A 26,489-nucleotide genomic window follows, 5' to 3' on the forward strand; every position below is an offset into this window, starting at 1 on the left:
GTTGCTTCACCTCTCTGAACTTTAATTTCATCATTTATAAAGTGGGGACAAAAATAAGACCCGGTGAGGATTAAGGGGTTAGTGGGCTTCTCCACCCCAGTGGAAGGACACCTAACATGACACCAGGCAAAGGCAGCTGCCTTACTGAGGTCCTGCAACGTCACCCAGATTCCTATGTCCATAGACCAAGCACTGGGCCAGACACACAGCAAGGAAGTGGGGAGGTTCCTTGACCCAAATGAGCATCATTACCCAGTCTCCACACCCAGGGAGCCACAGGCACCCACCGTCCTGCCACAAGGCAGAGAACACGGCATGACAGAGAAGTCCCAAGGCCTGGGAGAATCAAGCAGCCTTCATGGAGACGGTGTCTGAGCCAGACCTCAAAGGACACTACGATTTAGGCAGCCCCTACCTCTGAACTTGGACTTCCCAGCCTCCTTTCCTACCACTCCCCAGGGGGCCACACTCAATACATTTTCGGCCTCTGAGACTCTGCTCTGGAGGCTCCTTCCACCTAGTAAACATTCCCCCTGAAATCGCCAGGGGCCGACCCAAGTTCATCACTGTGACAGAGGACGGTCATAGGATGACCAAGGACAGCACTTTGGCACACAGGTCCAGTAATTACTTCTTGAAGAAAGGAATCCCAGACCCTAGGCGTAAGCGGCAGCCCCCGTGGTGATCCTGCTTAGACCATCCTCTCTGGTCCAACTGTCTCAGGGACCTGACTGTGCACGGTGGGGGGGTGGTTTGCGCTTGGCCCCCTGCACTCAGCAGCTGGGCCCCTTAAGCCAAGACCGGACCCTGCTAGCCTTGGTGTCCCCTCTCCCGGGGACCCTCCTTTGATGATCAGACACGGGCAGGGCTGAGCATGGAGATGGCCCGTCTGTGGGGCCCTTCTCGATGGCGGGCGGCTCTGGGATGAGTTGGGAACGAAATCTGACCCTCCCCGTGGGCAAGCAGGGGCCTGAGAGGTGGTTATCAGCCTGATCGGGGGGTGGGGACAAGTCGGGAGCATGGAGAGGGGGCCCCGGGGCCAGGGAGGCAAGCAAGCAAAAGGCCACCAGCTTCTATGACAAACCGTTTAATGTTACATCATGTGCAGCTTCTGAGTGAAAAAGGCCCGTTCAGAACTCAACGAGCCATACATTCTGGTGACGGAGCAGCGGCCCTTCTCCCCACCCGTGCCTCTGAGAGGTGAGTCACCGCAGGGAGCTGGCGCTGTGAGAACACGGTCCTCGGTGTGCTCCCCAGGAGCACAGGAGTGTCAGTGCCCAAGTGTCACGGGGTGGGGTGGGGCATTTACACGGGAGAGAACCACAGACACACGTGTGACGGGAAGACGCGAGGGGCACGGAGGGCCGGGGACGCCGCGGCGCCCACACGTGGAAGTACACAGCAGAAACGCGAGAGGGGTGGGGGGGGGGGGGCCGGTGGCGGGCGGGGGCACGCGGGACGAGCTCGGGGCTCCTTGAGCAGAACTGGCTGAGAACCCAGGAGTCCTCAGGTGCCTGCCGTTGAGAACCTGGGCGTGTAAACCTGTGCGAAGGAGTGAGAGCTCGGAAGCTCCGGGTGAGCGATAGGCTGAGGACGTGGACGCGCGCGTGGGGCCCGCGAGTGGAATCGGGACACGGGGGCACTCGGGAGGCCCAGAGCAGCGAGTACGGGGGGGGGGGGGGGGGGGGAGGGCTCCGCCTTGAGGGCTCCCACAGATCCACTCGGGTGAGAGCCCGCGTGCGAGGGTCCGAGGGTGTAGGAGGGCTCGGGATGGGCCGGGGCCCCAGCTCCACCGCGGACACCGGGGTCCCCGCCGCCGACGGCTCCTGAAGCGGGCCAGGAGGCAGCAGGCATCCGGAGGGGCCCCTCAGGCCTCGCTGCTCCCGCCAACGCTGCTGCCGCTGCCCTGCTCCACCCACACGAGGCGGGCCTGCTCCTGCAGGATGCGGCCGCGCACCACCTTGGCTAGCTCCTCCGAGTGGCCCCACGCGTGGGCCGGCACCCGCACCCAGGAGCAGGGCAGCTCCCAGAGCGCCTGCTCCGAGCTGCGGCACTGCCGAAGCAGCTCCGAGTCCCGGGTGCCCGGCCGGCCCAGCAGACCCCTGCCGGCAGAGGGGACAGGCGGCGGTCAGAGCAGGGGACAGACACCGAGGCGGACGGAGGCAGAGAGACAGGGACCTCCTCAAGGAGGAGGAAACGCTGGCCTCACCCTCCCTTACCTGACGTCCCGGACGTTCTTCTCCGTCACCTCCACGTGGATGACAATGGGGTAGATCTCGTTCTGGACCAGCTCCCGCACGCCCCGTGCGCCCAGCTCCAACAGGCAGTGTTTCTTCTCGGGACACGGAGGCGACATTTCACTCTCAGCCCAGAGACGCTGACCTCCCTGCCCCCACTAGGCCCTCCAGGCACAGCCCCCTACAGGGTCCCTTGTCCCCCACCAGAAGGGCCCTGGCAACGAGGAAAGTACCCCAGGGGAAGGTGGGAGACCTGGGGACACAAGTCACGTGCCCGCTCTGGACCTCAGCCTCGCCATCGACGGGATGGAGCGGACCCCACCGGCGCTCCCATGTCTGACAGCCCCCAGCCGGCCCCCAAGGTAGCAGCGAGTCTGGGATGGGATGGACAGGTGAGGTGTACCAGCCCAACACCTCAAAGGGGACCCGCGTTCCACCGCCCCGGCCCCCCCATCCACAGGGGAGGAGACAGGCCCGTGGAAGGGACGGGACTCGCCCAGCGGCTCTGCGAGAGAGCGGCTCAGGCCCACACTCAGACCAGCTCTCTACCCCAGAGGGGCAGCTCCCTGCCACCCCAGCACCTACCTTCCCGACAGACTCCTGGATGGTGCGGATCCTGCTGCCCAGCCCAGGGGTGGCAGGCTGGGCCTTGGGGGCTCCCGGTGCTGAGGACGAGCACTGTTCCTCCCCAGAGAGGCTTTCTGCAGAGCGGCGAGAGGCAGGGGTGAAGGGCCCCGTGGGCCCGGCCGCCCGTGGGTGCCGCCCGGCCCTCCCCTCCCCGGGCACCCAGGCTCACCCGCCGGGCACACTTGGAAGTCCAGCCGGGAGCTGGGCAGGTCTAGCAGGTTGCGGATGAGCCGGGGCGCCAGGCACTCAGGCAAGAGCACCACAGGCCGCAGGGCGGACACCAGCAGCGGCCGCACCAGGCTGTAGGGTTTGAGGCTCCGCTCTGGCTCTACGGCAGGGTGGGGAGCAGAGGAGGTGAGGGTGCAGGCAGGGCCCCAGCTCCTCCGTCCTAGGGTGGCCAGCCCCTCGAGCCTCAAAACCCCATCCGCTCTTCTCAAGTCCCCTGTTTTTTTCCCCTAAGACCTGTTGCTGTTCCTTTGTGCGCGCGCGCGCACACACACACACACACACACACACACACACACACACACACAGCAGCCCCCTGCAGGAGCCTTGGCCCCAATCCCCTGCCCGCCTCACCTTTGCCCAACTCCAGGTCCTTCTCCTCTCAACAGCCAGAGAGAGGCTTTAAACCTACAGTCAGATCCTGTAAGTCCCCTGCTTTCAACGTGCCAGTGACCTCCCGCGACCCTCAGGAAAGAGGGCGCATCCCCCACGTGGGTGACCCAGTCCTGCCAGAGCCTAGAGGGGCAGCGAGTCACGTGCCCCAGCACACGGGCCGACTGCCTCCAAGCACAGGGCCTCTGCGTGACTCGGGGAGGCCAGAGCCCCAGCCCGGTAGCTCTTGGCCCAGTTAGACCCCACGCTCCCCTCAGAGCCCAGGTTACACCTTCCCTGGTCCCCAGACGCGCAGGGCCTCTGGCGTGCGCTCCAAGGCACCCAGCTCTCCTCTATTACACGTGTCACGCTTCAAAATTATGTTTACGGGTATGATGATCTGACTGGCGGGCAGCTGCCTCCCTCTGACCCCCCCCCCCCGGGGCCATATGCTCCAAGGGGAGGTACCACTGTGTCCCCTGGACCAAGCACACTCTGTGACAGACCTGGCATCTGGCTAGCACTTGCTGTACTCGGTGTTCTGCACGCACATCACACACAGCCATACCTCTGTGCCTTTGCACAGCTGCGCCTTGTGCCGGGAATGAACTCCTCTTCATCCCCGAAAACCCCACCTCGGGCAACTTCCCTTCCGGGAAGTCTTCCCTCATCACCGTCTTCTTGCCCCTCGGACCTGCGACTCCCTCCTCCGGGCTCTGCCAAACCCTCCTCCCCGATCTGACCCAAGGCCTCCCCCCTACTGCCTTCCAGACACCCGCTTGGGGATCTTGCTGGCACCGGCCGGCACACACACGTGAGAAACACCACTACAACTGCTCCGCCAGACAAGAACAGACCCGGGCCCGTGTGAGCCCCGGGGTCCTACACCCCCACGGTCACACTCGCACATCGGTGCCTCCCCCCAACTGGCTCCCTCAACCCCGATGGCCCATCTCCCACCAGGGGGAGCCCGTGTCTCAGGCCCCGGACGCCCTGCTCCCCACCGGAAGCCCTTCAACGGGCTCTTGCAGGCAGAATGGACCGCCAGGGCCAAAGGACACCCAGACGTGCACCCTCCCAGACACCAGCACGGGACACGCCTCTGCAGCTGTGTGCTCACCTGAGCAGGGTTCCATCAGCAGCTGCTCCGGACAATCTCCGGCAGAACCTCCCACGTGCTTGGGCTTCACCAGCCGGAGTTGGTCCAGGGCTCGCTTCTTCAGCTGTGGGGGAGAGGGGGGCACGGAGAAAGGAGAACCTGAGGGCCCAGCCTCCATCCCACCCTCAGCGGGGAGGAGATGAATGGGACCCCCCCACCCCGGCAGAGGGGGCCCGGCTGCCCCCTGGGTCAGCCCGAGAGGCCCCCTCCCCGCCAGGCTTTCTCCTGCCCCTACCCGGCCCAGCACAGCCCCCCTCTCCCCAGGCAGCTGAGGGTAACCATCCCTATGGGCCCAGGGAAGCAAGCCTGTGGGAGCCAGTTAGAGCTAGAGGGGCCTTAGGTCTACAGATGGGGAACCTGAGGCCCAGAGACCAGAGTGACCTAATGTCGCCTGAGAGGCAACCTTTGGAACCTCTTCCAATGAATTAGCAACGTGACCCTGGGTACGAAAAAAAAAAAAAAACAGCACGGACAAATGACAGCACCGATGACACCAGCGGCCAGCAGGGAACGTGACAGACACTGAGCCCCAGATGTCACGAACTCACTGAAGCCTTCTACCCACGAGGCAGGCAACGTAACTTCCCCAGTTTTACAGATGAGGAAACAGAGCCTCAAGGGAGGGTCAGGTGCTTGTCCAAGGCGGCACGGCGGGCTGGCTGGCTCGTGGCAGAGCTGGGATTCCACCCCAGGCAGTCTGGCTCCAGAGCCCAAGTTCTCAGCCCCTCTGGCCTTCTGAGTGATTTGACTTCTCTGAGCCTCACTTTGCCCGTGTGTAGGGTGGCCGGGGGAGGCTCACCCGGCCCAGCCCCTACCCAGGGGTTGGAAAAGGGGGTGTGACTGCCATTCTGTCAAGTGCTGGCCGTGGCCAGGCCTGCTCCTGAGCTGCCTCGTTTAATCTTCTCAACTACCCTGGACAGTGAGCCCTGCCGTTGTCCTGTCTGCTGGGCACGTAGGAGATGATCAACCGTGTCCGGGTGAAGGAGCGGGGTGGGAGCCTCCCTCCTCTCCTCCCCCAGGGCTGTCAGACAACGGAACCTGGCCTCTCCCCCCTTTGGACCCCACCCTTGGCAGGCCCTCTGCCCGGACCCTTGCCAGCCCGCCCAGCATTGCTTACGTTACTTCGGGGCCCTCGGGGCCGGCTGGAGAGCAGCCCTTTCTCCTGAACTTCGAGGAGCTGCTGGGCTCTGCGGGGTAGGGATGGGGGTGGGGTGGGGTCACATGGTGCATTTGTAGGGAGAAAGGGAGCCCCTCACCTCCTCTCCTCCAGCCCCCTTATCCTGTCCCAGAGGATAGTGAGGGACTGCAGGGGGAGGGGAAAAGCCTCCTATCCTGGTCCTGGCTCCCTGCGGGACCCGCCCCCAGACTCCCGGTTCTGCGTCACCTCTGGTAGTTGGGCACAGTGCCCCGGTCCAGGTCCCGCAGCGTAAGGGGGTCGACCCGTGTGCAGAACCACTCCTGCCGCCGCTTGTATGCCGGGTCCACCAGCCGCAGGATCTCCTGGGCTTTCACACAGAGGGCATGAGGGTCTGCACGCTCGGGCAGGGTGAGGTTGGCTCGAATATAGAAGGGCTCAGTGCTCAGCCCCTTTGTCCAGGCATCTAGGGCCTCGTGGAAGGACTGACAGGCTGGATGTGGGCAGGGCGGGGGCAGGAGGGAGGGCAAGAGGAGGATTAAGTCAGTCAGGGATCGGCCTCGGGCTCCATCACGCCCCTTTCAAGGCCTGAGCTGCCAGAACCCTACCTCCCCCCTCTTAAAGTGAGAGTCTGAGGCCCAGAGAGGACAGGGACCTGCCCGAGGCTACCAAGCCCACTAGGAACAGAACCAGGCCTTGAACCCGGGTCTCTGGACTCCTGTCATGGTAAGCTCCTTACAGAGGAGACAAAGGACAGCCAGCAAGGGTGAACAGTGGGCGAGGGAAGGGCACTGCTGACAGCCAGGCCGCAGCCAGGCCTCGGTTGCCCCACCTGCACCATGGGCTGGACAAGCCCTCTTGTGGGCTCTCAGCTCTGATCTTCTGGGACCCGGGAGTCCCCAGTTCCTCGGCCCTCGGCCAGACTTACCCTTGAAGTCCATCAGGAAGGGGAGTGTGGACGCCTGGCTCCAGAGCAAGGTTCTCTGCTGGGCCTCACCTTCCAGGCCTGCCCCCTCCAGGCCAGCAGCCTCTGCCCTTGGCTGGGAAAGAAACCCAGGCAGGCAGGGAAGGAAGGAAGTGAGCTTCCCAGGCCACCGCAGCCCTGGGGCTAAAGGGAGACTGGGGTGGTGGTGACATATCCCAGTAATTCAGATACCCCACCTCGCAGGGCACCTAGCCAATCAGATCCTTCCCCCATCAACAGGCATCGTCCTCACCCAGGGTGTCTGTTCTTTTCCATGCTTAAGGGTGGGGATCTGTCCAGCCCCTGCCCAGTCAGATTTAATTTACTGCTGGCTGAGGCAGGCCAACCTGGGTGACATCTCTGAGCCTGCCTCTGCTTTGGGTCAACCCCCAGAAACTCCGCCCAGTGACCTAGATCTGCCAATCAGAGGGCATCCAGCCCCAGCTAATGCATTGGCTCCAACCCCAACTCAGAGGGACGGGGGGGGGGGGGGGGGGGGGGGGGTGTCTCACCTCTCTCGGCTCCCCCCTGGCAGACCCTGGCCCAGAGAGTACCCTCCGCACCACGGCCCCAGACCAGCTGTCCCCAAGGAATGACAGGCCGTCTGGGCCCTTGTCCTGGGGCTCAGGCCCCCCCGGGGGGCTCCGGCAAGACACTCGGATGGCCAGAGACCTGGGAAGAGAGAAGGGAACCAGGAATTCGAGTTCAGTCAGTATTTCAACTCAGTGCGACATTCCCAGGAGAACCACAGCAATTCCCCAACCGAGCCATGACTCTCACCAACCCCCCCCCAACTCACCCCAGGGCCATTGCACCCGCTGTGCCTGCTGCCTGGAATGCCCTTCCCCCTCTCTTCTGCCTGGCAGATTCTGCTCATCCTTCAAAGCTCAGTTCCAAAGCAACCTCTCCCTCCCCGACCCCCGCACGAGGTTGAGGCGAAGCTTCCTGCAGGATCGCACCCTCTGCGCTTGCCCAGAAAGAACACCCTCAGGACCAGCCCACCATCGTGCTCAGCTCTGGGTCCCCAGCCCCAAACACAGCGTCCGGCACGTGGCAGATGACAAATAAAAGCTCGTTATGCTCACAGTTTAGCGGGGGAGGTCACCGTTAGGACACAACACAGACCAGAGATGGCTACAGGCGGCCGTGGGAGCACCGAGGGGAGCGGCTTCCCAGAGGAAGAGGCAGCGGGGCTACCCGGCGGTGGCGAAGAGAGGCGCTTCGGGAATAGACAGAGAGGAAGGTGGTGCTCCAGGCTGAAGGGCTGGCAGGGGCAGAGGTGTGGAGGACAGAGTACAGGATGTGCGGAAGGATTTAATAACAACAGTAATAACAGCGGCAGCAAATGCTTACCGAGTGCTCCCCGTGTGCCAGAAACCATGCTAAGCGCTTTGCCCTAATTAGCTAATTGAACATCATGGGAAACAGCTCCCAGAAAAGGCGAGCTGGAGCCAGCCTGTGGAGGGCACACAAGGAAGGCGTCTGGCCTTCCTCTTGTGGGCAGTGGAAACCACTGACAGTTAAGACAAAGAGTCACCCAGATCCCCATCGTGGCGGGGTTCTTCCTGTCCCTGGATGAGAACCTGTGAGGCCCTGAGGCCGGCGCACACCCGCCTGAAATTCCCTTCTGTGAGCCCCCCTGGCCGGAGGATTAGGGAAGAGGGGAGGCCAGAGTCCGCAGGGGAGAAGCCCAAGCGTCCCCCACCATGGCCCGCCTCCCGACCCACCCTGGCAACTGCTGCCCACGCAGCCACACTGCCCCTGCTGTCCGCCCAGGGTGGGCAAGGCTATAAGGACTTTAACACCGTCTGCGCGCATGTGGAGGGGGGGAATCTTTGGCCCCAGGAGCCTTTCTCGGCTTCCACCCTCTCAGTCAAAACAAACAGCCACGCCCACGGGGCTGTGACCAGACACGGGTGCCAGCCTACCTTCGTAGGCTCCCCCGGCCCCGGGAATGTCCAGGCTGCGTTGATGGGCCAGGGCAGAGATGGGAGGCCCGAAGCTGGGTCTGGCCATGCTGGCCCCTGGCTGGAGAAACACAGTCCCACTCCAGACCCCAGCCTTAACTGTGCCCTAGATGTGGACGAGCGAGCTGGCCGCTTGATTCTGTCACCACATCCATAAAGCCAGGACAATGAGAACACTGTCTCCCACCGTGGGTGTGAGGGTCGGACCAACGTAAAGATGATGCAGGTGGAGGTGGAAACCAGAGGCCTCCAGGAAACCTCCAACTGCAGGCCTGACCCCTAAGAGGGTTGTGAAATTCACAAGGTCACGGCCAGCGCAGTGTTCTATCAGAACAGAATAGAAAACGCACACCAGGGGTGCCTGGGTGGCGCAGTCGGTTAAGCGTCCGACTTCGGCCAGGTCACGATCTCGCGGTCCGTGAGTTCGAGCCCCGCGTCGGGCTCTGGGCGATGGCTCAGAGCCTGGAGCCTGTTTCCGATTCTGTGTCTCCCTCTCTCTCTGCCCCTCCCCCGTTCATGCTCTCTCTCTGTCCCAAAAATAAATAAACGTTGAAAAAAAAAAAATTAAAAAAAAAAAAAAAAAAAAAGAAAACGCACACCAGCCTCCCCTCAAGTAAACCCAACTATCGTCTCGTGGTCCTTTTGTTCCGGGCGCGTGTCCTGAGTTTCTGTCAGGTGGGGTACGGTCGGGGGACTCTGAGAAAAGTGGCACTTGCAGGGACTCCGGGGCCAGACGGCCTGGCTGCGTAGCCTGTGGTCCTCAAGAGCCCCATCGGCCTCCGCCTCCCTCATCGTACGTACAACTCAGGGAATTAAGCGTGGGACGCTCTTAGAACGGTGCCACGTTAACGAGGTGCCCAAGAGAGGTTACTCAGCTACTGTTACCAGGGGTGACTCAGAAAAGTCACCTCTCCATGGCCGGCAGTTCCCCCACCTGTTTTGAAGCCACAGACAACCGGGCATCAGGGCTCCCCCAGGAGGCAGCCCAGCAGGCAGCCTGCACTCAGCCCTTCCTGGTACCAGCTGATCGGCCCCCTGTCCCCTACCCCCTGCCTTGGCACACCAGCCCCACCCCCAGCTCCGCCATTCACCCCAAGTTTTCGGGCTCTCCCTGCCAACCTGGCTCAGGCACCGCCTCCTTCAGGACACCCTTGCCCACCTTCCTGAGGAACCCAGTGGCTCCTCTGGGCCTCCAGAGTCCCCCTGGGCAAGGTGGGAGAGTCCGCCTGGCAGCTCCCAGGTCCAGTTGGGGCCAGGTCCAGTTGGGTCCCTCTCAGCACCAGGCCTCAGCAGACAAGTGGATGAGGGAAAAGAGAGGAACACAAGGCGGGGGGGGGGGGGGCAGTCCAATCTCTGGACTCCTGGGTCTCTAGCAACACAGTCTGAGTGACCGGGGGGCAGGCCCTGCCAGGGAGACTCACACTGACCCTCCCCTAGTGACCCTCACCCAGCACTCGCCCCTCAGCACCCCACTTGCATTCTCTGGCCCTTCCTCACTATCTCTTCCACCTGTCCGTCTGTCCGTCCAGCCCTCAGCCCGCCCCAGCAACCCCTGCCCTGCCCCAAGGCCCTAGGAGCCCAGAAGGGCAGGGGAGGCCAGACCGCTGCAAAGGCCCAGCGCACGGTGAGGTCGCACCATGACCGGGAGCTGAAAGCAGCTTAACCAGAAGGAAGGTCCATCGGAATCCCCAACTCCACCGCCCAGTGGCCTTGGGACAAATTCCCAACTCTCCCTGGGCCTCCTTCTGGTCATCTGCATCATGAGGCTAAAAACACCAGCCTTGCCGGGCTACTCGGGGAACCTAAGCAACAGCAGCGATAAAAACAGCAAAGGGCTAACACTGCCGCTCACTCTGAGCCGGGCACTGTTCAAAACACCCTAGGGGGAACACCCGAAGCCCGTGACAACCCCATTTTACAGAGCAGGAAACCGAGGCCCTGGGGAATTTAGTGACTTGCCCCAAGCCCCTCTGTAGCAAGTGACAGGGCTCCAGGGTCATGTTCTTTCCCATTGTGCTCTGTGCGGGGACACTGCCCCAGGACGCACGCAGGCACCACCCCACGCACCAGCCAGGCTCTCCCTACCCGCCCCCCCCCCACCGCCGCATCTGTCCACATCTTGCTGTCTCAGTCCCCCGTCCCTGCCCCCGCCCCAGTGTGTGTCCTCCCTCCAGCTCCCTCCTCCCCAGGAACTGCAGAGGTGGCCCCATGATCACATGGAGGGGGGGGGCAGGGACTGGGCCAGAACCTCCTGCTCCGGTGCCCCCTGGACAGCAGCCAGGACCCCTGCTGCAGGCTGAACCGAGCTGGAGGAAGGGCCAAGGCAGGCAGGAAGGGAGGTGCCTCCACCCCTTCCCCTAGAAGCACGTCCTGCACAGGGAGAAACAATGTCGTGCTGGCCCCGCTGCCGGAGGGCTAGAGTGGGGGCAGGGGCCTGGACCTGGGCCTGCTCAAGCTGCTTCAGGCCCCTGGTCCTGCTCTGCCCCTATTTCTCGGGTGACCTGCCCTCTGTATCCAGCACCCCCGCGTTGCGGCTGTCGACATTCAGCGCTCCCCAGGCCCCTTCCCCAAACGCAAACCTGCTGAGGTCACTGTGGGTCTTAGCCCTGGCACTTTCCAGCTGTGTGACCTCAGGCAAGTCGCTCAACCTCTCTGAGCCTCAGCTTTCTCCTCTATAAAACAGGGATATAATCATAACACCCACCTCCCAGGACGGAGAGAACGCTGTGAGGCAGACAGCAGCCGGCCTCGCGTTTAGCCATAGCCACATCTTGCTATGTTTCCCAGCGGGCACAAGCCGAAGTCCACACTCTCCCGCCTGACTCACACGGCCAGCCTGACTCATGAGGCCTGCCCTGGCCCCCTCCCCCTCCGGCTCCAGTCACCGCCAAGCTCCGGGCCATCCCTGGACAGCCTCTGCCCTCTGCTCTTCCCTACTCACCCAGCTGCCCTCCCTATCTGGAGTTCGAAGTGCACATTCTCAACTCATCTATCGCCCGCCCTCCTGGGACCCACCCGCGAGCCTGACCGGGGAGGTCACTCGTCAACCAACACTGACAGAACCGCAGCGCATGCTGGGCCCGTCTGCTTCACGACTCCTGTCACGGGCTTGTCGCCAGCCCGGCGGCGGGGCTCCCACCCCACCCACAGCGCGAAGCCTTGCCGGGAGGCTCGGTCCTGCTGGGGGCTCAGCGCCGGGAGGACGGCAAGCAGAGGGGGGTACGAGTAACGGCTACCATTTACTGAGCACCTACTTAACAGCTGGCAAAGCAGGGTGCTTTACTGACACGAGTCCTGAACCCCAAACACCCCCACGCAGGAGAGATCACTGACCACCTTCAGCAGATGAGGAAATACGGAGGCGCCGAGAGGGGAAGTGACCAGCCCGTCACCCAGACGATAAGCAGCAGTGACAGGATTTCAATGCCAGGTGTCTAAAAGCCCTAATATTCTACGGTTGCCTGAGGCTAAAGCTGAGCTACTGATCCCTCCCACCCCCTCGCCCTGCTCCAGGGGTCTGACACCACCCCCACCCAGCCCTGCCTGGCCCCAGGCAGCCGCAGTACCTGTTGAGGAGATCCAGACCACAGCCTCTGGCCAGGAGGCCATCCGACTTCCCAAAAGGCCACACGCTATCAGAGGACGAGGACGAGGAGAGACCAGGAGACCAGGGCTTAAGCGTCACACTCCCTGGGTGGGGAGAAAGAAGGAGGTTCCGGGGCTCCAGACCAAGCAACCAGGGCAAGCCGGGGCCCGTGAGAAGGGGGGCTCGAGCCCAGGGCCTTCCCAGGACCTTGGCAGGTTTGACACCCCAGGAACACACTGCACCCACTGGGCTCGGGGCTGGGCCGGGGCCAAGGTGACCCTTCGGTTCCCTGGGAGGGGTTGGAGGGAGGGCTGGGACTGAGGAGCCGGTACAGTGAAGCCAGGCCCAGGAGAGAGGAGCAGGCCGGGGCAACGGGTGAGCGGCGTGGCCCAACTCCCCAGGGGCCTCCGGGGCACAGCCGCCCCGCCCGGTCAGGGCACGGGGTGGGGGGCCTCAGGAAGTGGGGGCGCAGGCAAGGGCAGAGCAGGCAGCAAAGACCTCAGGTGGGCTAAAAAGCCACCCCGGCAATGAGCCCTCCCCACGGAGTCCCTGAGGGCCGTTACCTGTGATGTCCGACATACTGCTGAAGGACCTGGGGGGAGGAGGGCAGGGGAGGCAGGAGCTGAGGCACAGGGGGCATTCTGCCCCCGTCCCTCCTCCCCTGCCACCTGGCCACCAAGAGGTCCTGCCACCCCCAAGCACAGGTAGGCTACACCCAAGCAGGGGTCCCAGGCACCGGGCACTTGGGCCAACCAGCTCCCCTAAACTCACAGGGCGAGAAGCTAACGGTCCAACCTCTGCCCCACGCCCCTCCCCCTAGAATGCCCTGGCCTGTCCCTGAACGCCACCCCCTCCTGGAAGCCTCCCTGGTCTTCTCACCCCTCATCTCACCCCTGCTTTCTGCCTCTGTCATTCGTGGCTCCCACGTCTGCTCCCATACCAGACTTCATCACCCCCACCCCCCGCCCCCGACCTGGGTCATGGCCATGACTCTGCGGACCCGGGTCCCCGGAGCCCCGGCCATTTAAAGGCGGTAAGGGGAGGTGCCCACCTAGCTCCGATGCTGGTGCTGGCGCTAGGGATTCTGGGATTTGGCTGCTTTCAGAAACGGCAACAGCATCTCCCTGAGCCTCTACTGCTGTCTCCCCATCCTGCTTACCTCTTAGGGGGTGCGGGGTCCTCCTCACGCTGCCGGCGGAGGATGGAACCAGCACTCGGGGGGAAGGGCAGGATGGAGAGCCGATTGATCTCCTTCTCGCTATCTGTGGCCTCCTCCTGCCAACGCCACAACAGAGCCTGGGTCACCTCCGATCCGCCTCCCCCACCTCAACGCGCCTACTTTGTGCCCATTCCCCAGATGACAAGTAGGGCCCGGGGTGGCAGCGTGGGCTCTGCACGAGTACAGTGGGGATCCCGTGGCTCCTGGCACCCAGGCCTAGCGCGGAGCTGGCTCTGGGCGAGCTTAAGTAGGGGACTTGGCCTTCATGGGGCTCGGTGTCCTCACATGAGAAATGGGACTGTCGGCGAACCGGAAAGCACCCACAGGTCGGTAATGACATTACACGAATGCTGTCAGCATCCGCACCCCACCCCCGACACGCTCAGGGTGGGCAGGCGTCTTACCGAGGTGTGGGGCTCAGATCCCCCCGTGACGGCTGCTTCCCCAGCTGCTTCCGGGCCTCCCAGCAGCAGTGGGGGGAACTCGCTGAGGCTCCAGGTGCTGCTCAGGTTGGAGCACAGGGAATGGGAAGAGGCACAAGCCTGGCAACAGAAGGGGGAGGGAGGAGGTGAGTGGTGCAGGGCAAGGGCCAGCACCGGGGACCCGGCAGAGAATGAGACGGCTGGATCCCTGCTCTCATGGAGCTCACAGCCCAGCAGAGACCGACCATGAACACACGGGCAGATTAAGGAAATAACCCCCAAACTGCCAAGAGACCAGGGAAGGCAGGTGCCTAGTGTGGGGAAGGCACTCCCAAGGGCCCACCCAGCCTGGGGGCATCAGAGCGCTCTCCAGAGAAAGTGTGGTGTGAGCTGAGGAGTCAACGATAAGTAGGTGTTAAGCAGATAAAGTTGGGGAGGATGGTCTAGGCAGCTGGAATGGTATGTGCAAAGGCCCTGAGGCAGGACTGTGACACGGTCCAGGAATTAAAAGACTGTGACCCAGAGAACAAGGCGAGAGGTAGGAAGGGGCCCAGCCTTCAGGCCTCCAGGGCCTGATAAGGGGTCTGGTCTTTACCTAACAGCAAAAAAGCCACTGAGGATCTTAAAAAGTGACAAATGACAGATTCATGCTTCCTTTGTTCTATTCCTCCAGGCTCCATGCATCAAATGCTTGGCCAAGGGATCATCTTCAAGCAAACCCAAGAGAGGAAAAGGCAGAGCTCCTCACAGAGGTCCAAGGACTCCTATCTGGTTGACAAGGGGTGCTGGCTGGCTGTATGAACTTGGGCAAGCCCCTGATACTCTCTGACTATACAGTGAGGGAACTGAACTAGCTGGTCTCTGAGCGGTCTTCAGGCCTCATGCAGCTGGGTTTCTCCAAGAATGTCCAAAACTTGAAATCATTCTTTTTTCTTTTTTTTTTTTTTTTTTTTTTAACTTCAAACTATTCCTAGTTGCCCCAGGAGCAACCCCAGAAACTCGGAGACCCTTTCCTGTCCCCTGACGCACCGACCCACACCCACCCCAGTTGAAAGTTCCGACAGGCCTGCATATTCTCCGTCCTGCCCGAGAGCCCCCTCCAAGACCAGCATGCTCTTGACCCAGGGCGAGGGCTCCAGCCAGGACGCACACATTGCCTCCTGGAACCTGCATCTTCCCAAGCCCAGCTGAGGGATCCCAGGGGGTCCCACCCCCCAGCCTGAGGTCTCCCACCAGGTCCTGCTTGTTCCCAGCCCCGGCCAAGAGCTCCTGCCAGGATCCCAGCATTCCCACCGGAACTCTCGTGCTCCTGCCCCCTACTCACCTTGAGGCAGGGGCCCCCCTGGACCCGCTGCAGCTGCGCCTCCAGCAGGGCCTTGGCACCCTCCAGGCTGGTGAGCGCGGTCAGCAGCTCGTCGCGCTCGGCCTCCAGGCCCCGCACCTGCTTGCGGTACTGGTCCTTCTCGATGAGGCTCTGTGAGTACTGCAGCTGGATCCGGTCACGGCTCTGGATGGCCTGGGGAGAGCGGCCAGAGAGGGAGGGTGCAGGGGCCGCCCTGACCCAACCGTCCTGCCCTCTCGGACAGGGGCGGCACAAGATCAGCCGCTAACGTTTATCAAGCGCTTCCTGGGCGCCGGGCTCTGTGCTAAGTATCAGGCCGCCCACTCAATCTTCACACCAGCTTTCCACGGTGGAGATTGTCTTTGTCCTCATTCGACAGACAGCCCGGCCAGCAGGCACAGAGCTGGGATCCAGAGTCAGGTCCAGGCTCTTACTGTCTCCCAAGAGCAACGGAAGCCCCTTCTGGGAAACGTCCTGTGTGCCTCGGCCTTTACTCACAGCATCCCAGCTCCCGGGGGAACCAGGGTTCAAACCCAGCCCACTCCACCCAAAGCGCTTTTCCCCACCAGGAAGACCAGGGTCCCTGGGAGCTGGGCCATGGCCGGGACCTGCCACCCAATGTCTCAAAAGGAGCGGGAGCCAGAGATGGTGCAGATTCCTGGCCGCCCCCCCCCCCTCCTCCGGACCACCTGGGTCACCTGCACCTTCACCCGACCCAGCAGGGGGCCCCGAGGCCCATTCTAACATGTAGACTTCCACTCCTCTAGTAGGATTCGAACTTGGTGCAAGGGCAGCCCTTCCCCCCCGTGCGGGGAGCCCCGTACAAGGAGGGCCGGTGACCTGGAGGAAATAGCTCACCCTGTGGCCTCAGGAGGTGAAGGCCATGGCACCCAGGGCCCGCGAGCCACAACTTCGGTGAATTTCCTTCACCGACAAATATTTGCAAGCACCGCCCTGTGTAGGCCTTGCCCTCGACGTGAAGGGAACAAGGGCTCCGGAGGCGAAGGGTGCCGGGACCCCCTCTCCTCGACCAGGAGCTGGGGTGAGGCAGGTGTGTTGGGGGGTGCGGGGGGGGGGGGGGGGAAGGTTGGCCTATCTGAGTGCTTCCGGTACCTCGGCCCACTCGCCCCGCCTAAACCAATCAGCGCTCCGGGCCGGGCGGAAGTCTCCGGCTACGGTTCTGGCCCCGCCCACTCCCCCTGTCTCCCCGGTGGGAGAAGCGGTGGCCGCCCTCACCTGGTCGCGCTCCTTCTCCACCTCCTCCAGCTGGGCCAGGACAGTGGCCATGCGGTGCTTGTACAGATCACAGTCCTTCTGCAGCGCGCGGTGCTTCAGCCTCAGGTCCTCCATCTCCTGCAGGTACTGCGGGGCCGGGAGGGGGCAGGGCGGGGCGTGCCCGGCTCAGACCACAGGCCTGGGGCCCCCCCTGGCAAGCTCACCAGCAGGTGCCCGGCAGGTCCAGGGAGAGAGGCCTGAGCCACAATAACAAGCGCCCCACCTCCCTTGGCTGAGTGGCCTGGGCCACCGACCGACTTCACCACCCCGGGCCTCAGTTGCCCAACCTGTAAAGCGGGGGCGACCATAACAATGGTACCTTCCCAGCCAACCTCGGCCTCCCCATTTATCTTTTTTTTTTTTTAACGTTTATTTATTTTTGAGATACGTGAATCGGGGAGGAGCAGAGAGAGAATCCGAAGCAGGCTCCAGGCTCTGAGCCATCAGCACAGAGCCTGACGCGGGGCTCGAACCCTCAAACTGTGAGATCGTGACCTGCGCCGAAGTCGGACGCTCAACCGACTGAGCCACCGAGGCGCCCCTCGGCCTCCCCATTTAAACTGCAATCTGCCCCCTCCCCCTGCTGCTCTCCTTCAGGCACAGCACTTATCACCCTCCGCTTCGTGAAGTAACGGACCCGGGATCGTGTGAGCAGAGTGCTGTTGGTCTCCCCTGCTAGGATTTAGCCTCCGCAGGAGCAGAAGCCTTTGTTCTGTTCGCTAATGACCTCAATACTTGAGAACAGACGAGTGCGCCTTTCTTAGCCCGGTAGGCACCTGGCGCACAGTAGATGTCAGAGAAGGTGATGCCCACCCTCCCCCCTGCTCTCCCCAGGAGCCGGTCTGTGAGCAAGGAGGAAGCGCGAACCGAGCAGGGACCGGGCAGGGGGAGGGGAGGGCGTGAGGTAGACGCTACCTTGTCCCGCAGCTCCTCGGCCCACTGCAGCTCCCCCTGTACGGCGTGCAGCTTCTGACACAGCTCCTGCCTGCTGTCCTGTGCCTCCCGCCAGTCATGCTCCAGGATGTCCAGAAGGATGCGCTCCGAGCCCGGGGCCCCCAGCCTGCTGGCCTCCTGAGGGTCATAGTTCAGAGGCCGCCTCAAGCTCTGGCCCAGGGCCCACCTTGACTGTGGCAGGAGGGAGGGGGACACACAGCCCTCGCCCCCGCCCCCTCAGGCCCGCCCCACTAGCTCCGCCACCGTGGCCACGGGCCTTGACCTCTCTGGACCTCCCTTTCCCAGTCTGTGGAGGAGGTGTGGCCCACAGCCCCGCACCCTCGAGGGAACATCTGGGGTGGAAAGGAAGTGAATGAGGACGTGCCTGCACAAGTTGGCCCGGATCTGCTTCCTAAACAAGAACCAGGCCCGCTCGCTCTCGCTCCGGCCCCCGGCCAGACCGCCCAGGGCAGCAGATGGGTGCCTTTTCCAAAGCCTAGCCCCACCCTCTGACACTGGTTCCTCACGGGGGCTGAGCCTGGCCCAGGCAGGTGGCCCACGGGCCCGAGATCCAGCCCACAGAGCCACACCCCAGCTGGGCACCCCGACCCTGTGGGAGTCCTGGCTCCCATCCCCCACTTCCTGTGTGAAGCACCGGCCAGGCAATAGGCCCGCTGACTGGCCAGGGGCCACCCAAGCCAGCCCCAGGGCCATCCAGACCTCAGGGGTCTGAATCTTTCCAGGGTCACAGGCTCCTCTACAAATCTGAGGAAAGCTGGGGGCCTCTCCCCAGAAAAACGTTCACACGCAAAATCAGGTGCACCGTTTCGGGGAGTTCGGAGACCTCCTGGGGTCACCCACGGGCCCCAGACCAAACACCCGGGGAGGGCCCAGCGCTGAGAGCCCTCCGCTCAGAGCTGGAGACAAGAGGCTAGCCAGGGTTCCGCCTCTGGTTCTAGAATCCTCGTTCTCCAGGTCTCAGGAGGATGGGTGAGTGGCAGGCGGTCTGACCCCCCCTCCCTCCACTCCCCCTTGCCACCCCTCACACCTGCGGCAGACCCTCCTGGAGCTCCTGGAGCGACGCCGTCAGTCGCTGGTTCTCCGCGCGCAGCTCCGAGACCAGGTCCACACCGTCTGGCTCCTTGTCCTTCTCCTTGTCCTCGGACCCGGGGAGCGGCCCCCTGGCCCTCCGCAATAGGGTGCACTCCTCCTCCAGCCGGCTCACCTTGAGCTTGAGCTGATCCACCTGGGGCCCAAGACATGGGTCAGCCCAAGGAGGGACAAGGCCCAGGGAGGGGCCACCGGCAAGGCCATGGGGAGAGGCTCTGCTCTCTTGACTCCTGGTGCCTCTGGGGTTCCCTGAGCAGCTGGGGCTGGGCTGGGCTTTCCCCGGGGAATCTGCTGCCAGGACTTTCGGGTGGGTGTCCTCCATCCGGCTCGTCTGCCCCACAGCTGGGACACAGAGCACAGGCAATTCAGCCCAGTGCCAGCACGACGGAGGAGGAGGGCCACGCCAGCGATCGGGGGAGCCGGGGTCCAGGCCCGGCGCTGCTTCTATCCCAGCACGACCTGGGCAAGTCGTGGCCCCTCTCAGTGCCTCAACCTCCTCACCAGTAAGATGGGCCCCTTTGATCCCCCTGTTCCACATCCTACCTCCCACAGTCACTGTAAAACTCCACAAAGACGGGGGGCAGGGGGAGGCAGGCAGGGGGCAGGGAGGCACCTGGCTGGCTCAGTTTAAGTCATGATCTTGATTTCAGTTTAGGTCATGATCTCACGGTTCTTGAGTTTGAGCCCCGCATCGGACCCTGCTGACAGCATGGAGCCTGCTCGGGATTCCCTCTCCCTCTCTCTGCCCCTGCCCCACTGGCACAGCCCCGCGTGTGTCTGTGTGTGTGTGTGTGTGGCACACGCACGCTCTTCGCTCTCTCTTTCTCTCCCTCTCAAAGTAAATTTAAAACATTCATGGGACGCCTGGGTGGCTCAGTAGGTTAAGCGCCCAACTTCGGCTCAGATCACGATCTCACTGTTGTGGGTTCAGGCCCCGCGTCAGGCTCTGTGCTGACAGCTCAGAACCTGGAGCCTGCTTCGGATTCTGTGTCTCCCTCTCTGCTCCGCCCATGCTCGCACTCTCTCTCTCTCTCTCTCTCTCTCTTTTAAAAGTAAATACACATTTTAAAAAAGTTCAAAAAAAAAAACCATTAAAAAAAAAAAGAATTCAACAAGACGGTAGGTGGGTAGAGGCCTTCAAACCACCAGAGGCTGCCTCCAGAGCTGCCAGGGGTGTGACAGTGGCTGTCTTCACAGCTTTAAGTAAAATCCTGGAGCCCCAACCTGCCACCAGTTTAGTGTGTGCAGCCAGAAGCCGGCCCAGGGTGGGCGGCGGACAGCCGTGTGGTGGCCTGGCAGAGAGGGCTGCATGGGCAGCCTGCTGGATTATCGGTGCACTTGGCCAGAGCTCCTTTCCACGTGGGGTCTGAGGCGTCTGGACAGTGACAAGAGCAGCAGCAGGTGGCAAGCCGCAAAAGGAAGTCACCGTTGGGATAAGGGCACGATGACCTCTGGTCCCCTGCGCAGGCGTGTCAACGTCTGGTGCCCCGGGAGTGCCCCGGCCTCTCTTGGAAAATGGCTTGAAGCCCCGCCCCCCGAACGCCAGGCAATGCCACGCCCCCCCACAGACACACACACACACACACACACACACACCATGAGGGTCTGGATGCCGGGTCAAGCAGCTGTACTCCTCCTCCACAAAGGACTCGGAAAGAAATTCATGACTCTCACATTCCTTTCCCCTCACAAAACACGCTTTGTGAACCGCCAGAGAAAGACAGCTAGTTCCAAGGGCCAAGTGTGGTCACACCCTCTCCAGCGAACTGCGGCCACACACCGCGGCCTCCGGCCTGACCCGCGGCCAGCAGGCGCCCCTGATGAGCTCAGAGGACGGGGCCCTGGGGAGTCTCCCACCCCACCCCCACCCCCTACCCGAGCACCAGGAAGCAGGGATACATTTAATCCCGGTGTACAAACTCACTTAGCACAAAATTATAGTGTTCGGTCCTTAAGTTGATGTTGTTCAGAAATACCAGCTCATTAAATTTGCACCTTATAAAACACAGTATTAAATCCCAGCCGCCACACACCTGCCCCGGGAGGGGGGAGGGAGGGGGAGGCGACCCAAGCGGCCAAGACAGGCACCTTCAGCTGTTCTGTTCGTTTCCACCTGCAACACCTCTGTTAATTCTGGGGCAGAAAAGCTCCAAAAAGTTCAGGCAAATGTACGGTAGCTACGTCCAAAGAAAATCTTATCTGTTCATCAGAATTCAGCTGTGACCCTCTGGCCCCTAAACTAGGGAAAAGCAGTCCCTATCTGGCAGGTGGCAGATAACCTGCCCCCCCCACCCCGAGGGAGCCATGCTAACACGCACCTGCAGCCAACGTGCAGAGACACGGAGGCACCTCTGAACCTCTGCTCCAACTCTCAACCGCACCCCAGGGGATCCCAGACAGCTGTGCACACACAGGATGTCCCCCCCCCCCGCCCCAGTCGCAGGCACACGTCTGCCACTTCAGGGGACCTAACCCAACGGTGACACAGGCCACGCCCCTCCTGACGCTGCTGGACCGGTGGCCATCACACTTTCCTCTCTGAGAGGCAGAACTTTCTTCTAGGAAAACCTCACAGCAAACCCAACATCCATGTCAGAGGAAGCAGACGCAGTGAAGCGTGGGGGGAGCCTAGGCCACCCTCTTCACTCCTCGGATCCTGGGAAATGCTCCAGCCAGCCTCTCCGTGCCTCAGTTTCCTCATCCAGAAACGGGGACAAGAGCGGCGTGCCCCCCACCCTGTCCCAAGAGAGTTACTGAAAAAGTAACGGAGTTGGTACAGGGCCAACGCTGAGGACTGAGCCCGGAGACTGGAGGTGCCAAACCACTCCTAAGGCATCCTCGTCCGTGACCTCCCACCAGGATAAGGCAACCGGGGGCGCCTTGCAAGTGCCAGCCTTTCCTCAATCTGCCAACAGTCCGAGGCCTCAGCTGGCCCATCTCGTGCTAAACACCAAGCAGACCCTCAGACGACCGCCTCCCAGCCACCTCACCTCACACCCTCCCATCGGCCACCTGCACCCTTAAGCGGGCCTGGCTGCCTTTCAACCTGTGGCCTCAGTGCCTCCGCTCAGGATTCTCTTCCCCAAACGTCCACCCACCAGCATGCACGGCCACGGGCTCGGGTGCAATAAGGCACCGGCACCTCCCACCGGCCACCCTCCGTCCCCGGGTACCCACCACCTGCAGCATCACGGCGACAGCTGAGGCTCACAGATCGGGGGGCTTCAAATCACACAGTCAGAACCCACCCCAGGGAACCTCGTACAGTACTGTTGGGAAAGAGCTAACCGTGTGCCGTTGGCAACTGTGAAATCCTCCACGAGCACGAGCTCAGAAAGTCCTCTGGACAACTCCCTGAAGCAATAAAACACCGGCTTTACCCCCTCCGCTAAGCCCCAGGAAGGAAGCAAGAAAGCGAGGCTTGGTTTCTCAGCCCCCTCACCCGCCGCTCAGGGGGGGACTGGTGAGCTCTCACCTGGATGGGAGCAGGCAGCAAGCAGAGCATTAGGGGCCGGAGGCCAGCCCCGGTGCCAGGCGGACCCGTGCAAAGCCAGGCTGTGCCGCTTCCGGGCTTTGTGACCTTGAGCAAGGGCCTCCACGCTCCAAGCCTCAGTGTGTATGTTTCAAAACGAAATCGCGCGCAGCGGGATCACAGGACGCAACGCGTGTAAACTGCGTGGCGCAGAGCAGCGCTTAATGCCATCAGCGACTGATGACGATACGGGTTGGAACACCAACAGCACCAGGCACTCAATGTGTCTAGAACCCTGGGTCTTCAACTCACGGAACCGTCATTAACCAAGGCTTCTTCACCTCGGCACTTGCTGATATCTGGGGCTAGATAATTCTCGGGTGTGGGGGCCGTCCTGGTTAGCAGCGTCCCGGGGCTCCACTAACACACTCCTAGTCGCGACAACCAAAAACGTTTCCAGACGCAGCCACACGTTTCCAGGGGAGGGCAAAATCACCCCTGGTTGACAGCCACCACCATGACCCAATGAAAGAAGCGCTCGCTACCAACATCCCCATGACGCAGATGGGAAAACGGAGGCACAGGACGGTGAAGGGACCGGCCCCGTTGTCCGACGGCTGGCACACGGTGGCTCGGGGACACACGCCGCGTACCGCAGTGCCGTCATTGTTTTGCAAAGGTTGCCCCCTCCCCACTCTACCCTGCCCACCTCCCCAGGGCCTACCGCCAGCTGCAAGTCACGGCTGCGCAGCACGGCTGAGTTCTTCTCCTCGCTGAGCTGTGCCAGGCGCATGGCGATCATGTAGTTCTCGTCCTTGAGCCGCAGCAGCTCCAGGCTGCCCGCCTCCCAGTCCTCCCGCAGCCGCTGGCAGCGCTCCTGTGCCTGCTGTTGCTCCCGCAGCCGCTGCTCCAGTCCGGCCCGCTCCTCCTCCAGCATCCGACCCCGAGCTTGCAGTTGCTGTTCCCGCTGCAGCTGGCTCTTGCGAGCCTCCCGCAGCCGTCGCACCTCCGTCATCAGGAACTGGGTCAGGCCCTCGGGCCCCTCCTCATCTGCCAGGGACGGGGGAGAGAAAAGTCAGGGCAAGCAGATAAAAATCCAGCGGGATGGCAGCCTGCACAGAAAAACCCAAACCACAAAAACACTAGGTGGAAACTCGGGCATGTAGTTTGATAATTTTGGAGTGGAGAAGGCCTTCCTAAAGAAGGTACAGAATCTAGAACCTAGAAAAGAGAAATTGGACAAGTCCATACAAAAGTCTGTTGAAGATCTGAACAGTGAAAGATGTAACAAAGAAGTTAAAAGACAGACAGCAGAACGGGAGAAAGTATAACCAATATAACAGAGAAGTGGGAGCCACGATATATAAAGAGCTCCTACAAATCAGTAAGAGCTATAACAGAGAAAATGGACAAATCCATATAAAACAAAATGTTAAGCTCCTAACCATGACAAATATAACAAAAAGTTAAAACGTAAGAAGCAGAGCAGGTGAAAATATAACAAATGCAGCAAAGGATTCAGAGCCACAATATATAAAGAGCTCCTACAAATCAATAAGAAAAAGCAAACAAATACATGAGGAACAACTATTAACAGGCAAGTTCCAAAACAAAATCGGTTCATAAACAAAGGAAAATATGCTCCTCCACCTCACCAGCAATAATAATCATAATGGTGACAATAACAGCCACTAACGTTTAGCTTCATTCTTTGCACTAAAGAACTTAATTTAGTTAACCGCATGACAACATTATGAGGTAGGTACTGCTATTACATCCACTTTAAAGACAAAAACACTGGGGCGCCTGGGTGGCTCAGTCGGTTAAGCATCTGACTTCGGCTCAGGTCATGATCTCACACTCCGTGAGTTCAAGCCGCGTGTCGGGCTCTGTGCTGACAGCTCGGAGCCTGGAGCCTGCTTCAGATTCTGTGTCTCCCTCTCTCTGACCCTCCCCTGTTCATGCTCTGTCTCTCCCTGTCTCAAAAATAAATAAACATTAAAAAAAATAATAAAATAAAATAAAGACAACAACACCAAAGCACAGAAAGGTCAAGTCATTTGCCCAAGGTTTACTAACTAGTAAGCTGTGAACTACGTGTCTCAATGAAGTACAAGTTTAAAATAATAAGGTATTATTTTTGACAGATCAGAATTGGCCAAAGTGTTTTTAGATGATCCCCAGGATTCATGACGGTAGAGCAAAATGTGCACTCATACACTGGTGGCGGGATGAACATCGATTTCACACTTAAAATACATAGGAGTCTTTGAGAAATTTTCCTTCCCAGATCCTCTCCTCCTGAGACACCCGTTTGCACAAACGTGCACGCAGAAAAGATGCTCCTGGGGGCACCCGGGTGGCTCAGTCAGTCAAGCATCCAACTTGGCTCAGGTCATAATCTGATGGTTTCAGGAGCTCAAGTCCCGTGTCGGGCTCCGTGCTCTCCCTCTCTCTCCCTCTCTCTGACCCTTCCCCACTCGCACCCTGTCTCTCTCAAAAAAATAAAAAAATAGGGGCGCCTGGGTGGCGCAGTCGGTTAAGCGTCCGACTTCAGCCAGGTCACGATCTCGCGGTCCGTGAGTTCGAGCCCCGCGTCAGGCTCTGGGCTGACGCTCAGAGCCTGGAGCCTGTTTCCGATTCTGTGTCTCCCTCGCTCTCTGCCCCTCCCCCGTTCATGCTCTGTCTCTCTCTCTGTCCCAAAAATAAATAAAACGTTGAAAAAAAAAAAAAAAAAGAATTAAAAAAAAAAAATAAAAAATAAAAGTATTCAGGCTTTGAGTTCAGACTAAATGGACTTGAATCCCAACTTGGGCAAACTGCTTCAAGTCGCCCCATGCCTCAGTTTCCCTATCTGCTCAACAGGAATAATGAGAGTGCCTCCCAACAGGGATGGAGCAAGGAAACTCTGTACTGGTGTCCGAGGCACCAGCACCTGTTGTGGACTCACTCACCGAGGATCATGGAGCAGCGCTGGGCAGGTTCCTGGCCCGTGAGCAGCGTGAAGTGCTCGGGGTAGTAGAACTCCAAGGCTTCCAGAAAGGCCTCATATCCCCTCTTGCCGCGGCAGCGCAAAATGTCCATCAGGCGCCCTGGGGAGTGGCAGGGGATACCCAGGGGTCAAGGTCAGGACTTTCCCCAGTGCCTAGCCACTTCCTCCCCCTTTCCCTCCCCAATGCTCCAGGGCCCACGTTCCCCAGACTTTTTATTTCCCCAGATTTTTGAGTCAGTGACACACACAGGGGCCTGTCTCGACACATCGGTGGGGAGAGCCTGTCTGCCACAGCCAGGAAAGCCAGGACGCTCCCGCCAGGGTACCTGTGCTGCAACAGCTTCCCAACCCCCAGCCTACTCCCACCCCACCCCCACACACAGATACAGGGCCAGCGAACACTCCCTGCCTTTTCAATGGCACAGAGGAGTCCCCTCCATCCCCAAACGCAAAGTAATACACTGTATTTCTCCCACCCGCCAAGGCCTGAAATGCCACCATTAGACCCTCATCCCTTTGCCAGCTCTGGTTCAAGGACACAACCCTGTGGGAGAGGGCACCCTCACAAAGCTGTGACGGGTCTTGAGCACTTAGGGGGAAATAACTCTCCAAGGAATGCGTGGCACACGGCAAGAGAGGGCAGAGAGAACCCAAGAGATCAAAGGGCACAAGAAAGATGCTGTGTCCATCCACTAGGTCCCAGATCTAGACTGCGGCTGGCAACCACAATCCAAGTTCCCTGCTCCAGAGTGGGCCCAGGAAGCGGGAGGCAACTGCAAGGCAGACAAAACCCAGATGCCCGTCTGGGCACCAAAGATCCGCTGGGTCGTGATGGTGGTTCAGGCTGAGGCGGGATGGGGGGGCACCAGAACCCCTGGCCTCCGGCTCCAAGGCTCGGTGCGCCGCGCTCGGAGGACAGTCAGCCCGGGCGGGGGCGGGGGGGGGGGAAGGCCGGACCCCACGCGCCCCCCGCGGCTCACCGGTGCGGTTGACGCGGCACGGGAAGCGGTAGGTGCTCAACACCTCCTCCTCGTCCTGCTCGTCGATGACCCGGCACTGGCGCAGATACGGCGTCAGCTTGGCCGGGTTGAGGGCGCGGGTCAGCCGGTGCCGGACGCCCTCGATCCGCTCCCACAGAGCGTCCTCCTCCGCCTCGGACCCCGAGCCGGCCCCGGCCTCGTCCTCCGCCTCGCCAGCCTCGGCCCCGCCCGGCATGGCCGCGTCCTCGGGGTCTGCGGGCCGGAGGCGCGAGGGGGCCGATCAGCAGGGTCGCCCACGGGCCGGGGTGCGCCGGCCGATCCCCGCCTCGGGGGCGTCGCCCGCGGGACCGGCCGCCCGGCCCGCCCGCCCCGCGCCCCCGGGACTCACCCCGCACGCCGCAGCCGCCTCGGGCTCCCGGCTCCGCGCTCGGGCGGCGGCTCCGCCGGCGCAGGGGGGCGGCGTCCGCGGCGC

The 26,489-nt window shown here is 61.4% G+C and overlaps 1 protein-coding gene across 3 annotated transcripts; it reads right to left on the minus strand.

Annotated features, from left to right (window-relative positions):
• Nucleotides 1-1,071: 1,071 nt before the first annotated feature.
• Nucleotides 1,072-26,489, minus strand: CARD10 (caspase recruitment domain family member 10). Of its 3 annotated transcripts, XM_045467181.1 has the most exons (22): nucleotides 26,406-26,489; nucleotides 26,018-26,269; nucleotides 25,000-25,137; nucleotides 22,770-23,095; nucleotides 18,512-18,709; nucleotides 17,446-17,601; nucleotides 16,492-16,617; nucleotides 15,238-15,429; nucleotides 13,896-14,033; nucleotides 13,432-13,547; nucleotides 12,836-12,864; nucleotides 12,253-12,376; nucleotides 7,232-7,391; nucleotides 6,684-6,795; nucleotides 6,005-6,248; nucleotides 5,738-5,807; nucleotides 4,582-4,684; nucleotides 3,034-3,192; nucleotides 2,823-2,938; nucleotides 2,523-2,611; nucleotides 2,220-2,332; nucleotides 1,987-2,102 (listed from the first exon to the last, which is right to left on the minus strand). In XM_045467181.1, exons 2-21 carry the CDS (start codon nucleotides 26,250-26,252, stop codon nucleotides 2,245-2,247), a joined length of 2,919 nt encoding a protein of 972 aa, XP_045323137.1. In that variant the 5' UTR covers nucleotides 26,253-26,269; nucleotides 26,406-26,489; the 3' UTR covers nucleotides 1,987-2,102; nucleotides 2,220-2,244. The 3 variants fall into 3 exon arrangements, with proteins under 3 accessions (XP_045323136.1, XP_045323137.1, XP_045323138.1); XM_045467180.1 differs by lacking the exon at nucleotides 2,523-2,611 and having other exon boundaries at nucleotides 1,072-2,102; nucleotides 26,406-26,488; XM_045467182.1 differs by lacking the exon at nucleotides 1,987-2,102 and having other exon boundaries at nucleotides 2,218-2,332; nucleotides 2,471-2,611.

The sequence above is a fragment of the Leopardus geoffroyi genome, chromosome B4 (genome assembly GCF_018350155.1).
Source record: "Leopardus geoffroyi isolate Oge1 chromosome B4, O.geoffroyi_Oge1_pat1.0, whole genome shotgun sequence".
NCBI lineage: Eukaryota > Metazoa > Chordata > Mammalia > Carnivora > Felidae > Leopardus > Leopardus geoffroyi.

Coding starts and splice junctions, on each gene's coding strand:
- CARD10 (XM_045467180.1), bottom strand. CDS start 26,252: ATGCCGGGCGGGGCCGAGGCTGGCGAGGCGGAGGACGAGGCCGGGGCC. Junction 13,548..13,895: donor GATCTGAGCCCCACACCTCG/GTAAGACGCCTG, acceptor TGGCGTTGGCAG/GAGGAGGCCACAGATAGCGA. Junction 6,249..6,683: donor CTTCCTGATGGACTTCAAGG/GTAAGTCTGGCC, acceptor GCCCACATCCAG/CCTGTCAGTCCTTCCACGAG.